At 34.3% G+C, this 6000-nt stretch overlaps 1 protein-coding gene across 1 annotated transcript in view; it reads right to left on the bottom strand.

Moving 5' to 3' along the window:
* Positions 1 to 547: 547 nt before the first annotated feature.
* Positions 548 to 6000, bottom strand: part of SEMA3A (semaphorin 3A) — a 171412-nt gene continuing 165959 nt past the window's right edge. The window contains exon 17 of the mRNA XM_031591157.2: positions 548 to 4878. Within this exon, the coding sequence (XP_031447017.1) occupies positions 4423 to 4878 (456 nt within the window). The 3' untranslated portion in view covers positions 548 to 4422. The remainder of the gene's footprint in view (positions 4879 to 6000) is intronic.

Here is a 6000-nt window from a genome sequence, read left to right as displayed (position 1 = left end):
ATATTGCATGCTAAGACTTACTGTCTCAAATGACTGATATGGTACGTTCACAGAATCATAGAATCATAGAATCAAGGGACTTTTAAAGTCCAACTCCTCTGCAATAAACAAGTCTTCTTAAACAGCTTCAAAATTTTCCTACAAGGTATGCGGATAACAGACAGAAATTGATTTATTCTATTTGATATCTATGAAAGCTAGCTTCCAAATGGAAGAAGCATAGCCATATACTAATCCAGGCTTTGTTCATGGGCAGAGTAAAGTGATGTGGACATGTGCAACTTTACCAGCACAAGTTCATGAGATTGTGCCAAAAGATAGGCTGAAGATAACTTTGAAGTTTTCATTTTAGACATTACTACTTTGTACTCTTCAAAAATAAACAATAAACACCATTAATAAAAATTGCAGCCTTTCTGGCCTACTAAACAGAACTTATATATACATTGATAGCTTTATATTGGCAACAGTGCACTCCACATGCTCATGAAGGTTACAGGGCAGATTTCTGTGTAAACAGTCAAGACAATGAACTTCAAATATTTGGAAGAAATGTTTATTTAACAACTGAATACATGCTAAAAGAAATAATTTACAGCAGCAGTTTAATTACATTTTTTTTCTCTCCAGTTTTCTAGTTCCCATCTGAATTGAAGTGATAGATACTGAAGCAGAATTATTTACTATGCAGTGAGGAATGTGCTTAAAGAATAAGCACATTATTTTGGCACTGATATAGCAAATAAACACTTTATCAGCTGTGTGGCAAAATCTTGAATTTTAGTATTATGCTGAACACACTGAAATGGAGTACCTCTAGATAACAGTACTTTACACTGTACCTCCTTATCTAGTCAAAAATATTTACACCTCTTTTGGCTAATGTGTAGGTAGCAAAAACCGAACTATTAAACACATACCATTGATATTCACTAAATAATACATAAAAAGGATCAGTAAATGCGCATTCACATGCATTTAATTTAATTTATTTTTACATTGTGACTTTAGTGGGACATGAAGATTTAGTTCTGTTCTGCAAAGATGCACATTTTCTCAATTTGATGTTATAACTAAACTTAATCATACAGTTTTTAGGAGTCATTGAACAAATTCCCATCTTCAGTGATCATGCAAGTGCAAAGTGTAAGCAAACCAGATTTGATGTTCCTTTCCAAAATATATATTGGAAAAAAACCCTCAAGTTTTATGGTTACAAATGAAATACTTTATTTCTCTCCCACATAAACACAACTTCTTACTTTTTCTCAACTCTCTAGGTTTAGTGGGTTTTACTGATGATTTACAGAAACACTGATTTTACCTTTATTTTCAATCCTTAGATGCTTTAGAAAATAATGACAGAAATGGGGGTATGAGCTTTAATGAAGCTGCAGGGCATATTTCTATCCATTAATTTATTAAGGCCTATAATCTTTAGAAAAAAGTTCATTTCACATCAGTATTAAATGTTGTTTTAATTTGATCATAATATGAACAGGAAAATCAACCATATCCACTGCTGGTTTAATTATCTGCCCTCTTATTTATATGAGTGAATACAAAGACATAAACAAGATAACTACTCACGTCAGTGAGGAGTGGACCAAGGTTAATAAGACCTCTGATGATCTATTATCCAATTAAACTGCCAGGTCATGGTAAAAACAACAGAGCTTTTGCAATTTTGTTCCCATTAATGACATTTTGTTGTTGCGGTTTTTTGTTGTTGTTGTTGTTGTTTCATATACAGAAAAACATATCAAAGAATTAACTTAATCTTTTTTTTTTTTTTCCTTAAGGAGTGGTCGAAGAGGTTGGTATGGATTTGATATTTTTTGACAGTAAGTTGCTATAAAAATGAGTACAGTACAGAAAAAAAAAAGATCACAATATCATTAAGATTTAAGTCTTTTAAGTCTTTATGTTTTGTTGAAGTCAACCTGCATTTTTCCACTGAATTCTCTTGAGGCTAATTTTAAAACTGTTTCCTTTTGTAACAGTGAGTATTCTAAAGACTCAATGGCACACAATAGCCCTACACAAAAGGCTAAAGAGTGATTACAAATAAATAGTTTAGCTGACAACAATGCTCACAAATTAATCATAGGCTGAGCTGAAAATTAATACTTCTATACAGGAAGGAATGCAGTTGAACCTGTGTTTTAATCTATCCCTATTCAGCACATCACAAAAACAAGGGTATTTGACACCACATTATTGTTCACAGGAGTGAAAATAAATTATCACTGGAGTCAAAGTAAATATAGGAGAGATTTAAAGTTGCTTCAAAACTAAATTCCCAAACACTTTTCATGGCCTCACAGTCTTGTCTTGCTCAATTCAATGATTTTTTTTTTGTCCTAAAGAATTAAACAGTAAAAAACTTTCAATTTCATCACCTGCAAAAGATTCAAAGGAGACTGAAGTGATCAGATCTTTACTTAAAACCAGATTGTTATACAAGCAAGAAGCTAAGTTTTCACTAATCAGAAGGATACTTTAATTAGCGAGAGGCAAGGGGACTGGGACATATTGTGAGAGCTGCTTTCACAGCAGTTGCGTTATACTGTTTATGATAAGGCTAGTAGTGTTGTGATTGATAAATTAAATAATCTGGAGTGAATAACAGCAAAACAGATCAGTCATCAATGCAGACACACTTTTATATAAAAGCTACTTCAGCAAACTAAGGACTTTCCCCACAATGACATTACTTGAAATTATACCATTTACTGACTCTATTAAGATAAAATATGAGAGGCTGGAGGAAGATGACCTCACAAGAACTGGACAACATAGAACTGGAGACCAAAGGCACATCTGTGCTGAGGTGAATAAATCAACTACTTGTATCCCTAAACTTACACTTATGGTGTAAGTGCATTGTCTGTTTTACCCTGTTTCTCTCCTGTACACAGAATAAGACAGAAGCGCAGGACCAAATTATCTGTTAATATAAAATAGTCTTAAGCTGAACTGCACCAATTTACTACTGCAGCAGACATCACTCCCAGATAAAACAGTCCCTTAGATTTTAAAACAGAGAGCTGGTTTTGAGGTCATGGCCCAGAGCATTTGGATGCATTTGGTCTAGTTCTTTGCTTTGGGTGATCTGGCCCACAGAAAGAATGAAACACTGGGGATCAGTAGTGTGGACACATTTTCTACCACTGAATTGGGAACCATACCATTTAAACTGAATGTAGAGCTTGTTCAAGGATACATGACAGTCTATTAGCCACATCATTTAAATATTAGCATTCCCAAATATTTACTAACCAAGAAAGCAAGTGTGTAATTAGTAAAGGGTATTTTAATGCTATTTACCTTTTTTTTTTATTTATTTAATTAAAAAAATATACAACTGAAAATCAATGCTCTCCTCTTCATTGGTTCAGTCTACAGCAAGGTATTATACAAGTTGAGTCAATTCAAATACCATACTTGTAGAAAAGAATGTAGAAGACTTCCATGCTACACAGTGACTTTCATGTTAAAATAGCTTAGTTTTTAAATTGCTTTGAAGTTACATGTCATAAAGATTGCTAGAATAGTGGGGAGGAGATTAACTGCATTGTGACCAGTTCCCCTGGAAAATTTTCCAAACAAAAGAGTAAAGTAGCTCATAATTGGAAGTTGTCTTTTTTTTTTTTTTTTCTTCTATGGTAATAATTAGGAAGTACAATATTTCTAAGACAAAGAGGCTAATCTATTTTAGAAAAGAGCTAATGTTTGCTGCATATTTTTCATGGTATATTTAAATTATAGTTTTAATAAAATACATCTTTAGATCAAAGCTGAAAGAAGTCATCAGTAGTAGGCCAGTGTACTCCACAGTTTTTTTGTTCTTCCAGATGATGAATGGCTTATGTTGTTCAGATTTCCACAATCTCATTCAGCATTATTTTTCCTCTTCTAGTACTCATAAACAGGAGAACTGGTAGACAAAACAAGAACAAATCCTTGTGTCCAATCACGTGTTTAGACATTCATCAGCTTGATGAGTTCATGCAGTTTTATACATAGTCTAGGAATGGTGGTGCTGATGATGAAAAATGGGTTTTGTTTTTCTTTAAGATGACAGCATGAAATACAACATTTCATTTATATCTCAGGCAACAGAGAAAGCAAAACCTGCCTGCTGAACTCTTGTAGAACTTTTTGAGCAGTAAGCTATGTCCGGCTGAGAGTTCTTGAAACTCTGGTCCATCTGGTCTTAGAATCAGAGCGGAGACGAAGGACTTACTAGGAAAGTTAGAAATATATTTTATTTAAACCCGGTGGAAATTGTTTGAGCTTTCAACTCTTGTAAACATCCACTTAATGCCATGAAAAAGTTCATGTATATTGCATTTTTTTTTTCCAGTTATCTGTCTATACAAGTTTCTACTTAGATGAGGTTCCTAGAGGTAATGTAGCTCAGACACTCCGTGGTGCCCTCTCAAATTCATGGGTCCTCCTGTTCCTACCTTTTTTATTCTCTTGTAGGTGCTTCCACTTATTCGTGTTCACCTGCGCATTGGCAGGCCTTTGCCGGCGCTGCTTGCGGTCTCTTTTCCAAACCTGCTCACAGAACTCATCCATTGTGTTGAGATTAGGGTGATTGATTAACTGCATGAAGTCTCTATACCAGATCTTTTGACTGGGAGTCATGCTATTGGTAGCATCCTTGGTCTTGGAGGCATCACCATCTTCTTCCTTATGGAGCAGCTCTTCCAAATGGTCAGTATCAATTACTTCCAGGGTCACTTTGAGCAAAGTTTGCATGAAGCCATGCTCCACAGCATGACAAAAATAAATACCAGAGTCTCTCCGTTGAAGACTTCGTAGCAATAGGCCCTGTTCTGTCCGGATCATTCGATCATCCACTTTTATCTGTATCAGAAAAATATGGCAATTTCAACAGTTATCCTTCAAAGTTATCTCCAAAGTTATCCTCTAATCATACTAGTTTCTCAGTATTGTTCATTTCAGTTTCTAAAACTTGGCTAAAAAAGACCCAAAAGCACAAGAATAGAAACCTTTTAGTCTGTACTTGTAGAAGGATCCAATACCCTGGACAACTATTCATGTGTTGGAAAAAAAGCATAGAGTATGAAGAACTCACTCATTTGTCCCAGTTGCTACTCAATAAAATTCAATAGCATTTCTGTTAGATGGACTTGTTAGTTAGATCAGAGAAAATGCAAACCCATAATAAGCAGATCCAGCATGGATTCCTTTGACTTAATTATATAGGCCACATTTACCATTATATTTTACTTAAGCACAAATATGTATGTGGGAAAGCTCACCTCTCATTCTATTGTTCCTCACAATAGAAGCACTTATTAATGGAAAGGGATTCTGGATAAGTGGAGAATTTACAAAGGAACAGTAAAGATTAAATCTAAAATGTTGAATATTCAACAAGCAGTCTTCCAAAATATTTTATATTTCTGAGTGAATTGACATCTAGGAAAATATCCTCTTTTTACTAATCCATGTGGAGTTGTAAATAAAAAAGGCATAAAACCTATTAGCTGCTGTCTCCACAAAGAATAAATTCTAGATAATTTTCTATTCATGCAAATAAAGTATTAAGCAAAAGTATATAAATCTTTTGATTTAACTAAGTAGTTAGTAGATGTTTTAAAAAAGAGTGTAGTCTGTGTATATTTCCAAAAACTGTAATGCAACACACAAGCTTTTGTTTCCTAACTTGATTTCTCTTCATACCAGAGTAGATTATTCTCTTAAGACATGTGTGACCTAGCTTGACACTAAGATGACTTGAGAACCTGGGTGAGTAATAATGTAAGAATGCTGGTGACAAGAGAAGGAGGAAAATAAATTATTAGCTTTGAGTAATGCAAGCATAGAAAGTCCGTATTTTTGCCGCTATGAATATTGCTTTTGATGAAAAAGGTGTACAAGTTTTCATTCCCTTGAGTGGGCTACATTTCCCAATTCCTCTTTCTGACTCTGTATTACCTGTAGTTCAGTTTTAGAGCAAGT

The sequence above is a fragment of the Phasianus colchicus genome, chromosome 1 (genome assembly GCF_987193195.1).
Source record: "Phasianus colchicus chromosome 1, bPhaCol1.hap1.1, whole genome shotgun sequence".
Taxonomy (NCBI): Eukaryota; Metazoa; Chordata; class Aves; order Galliformes; family Phasianidae; genus Phasianus; species Phasianus colchicus.
This window is presented reverse-complemented; position numbering and strand designations above follow the sequence as displayed.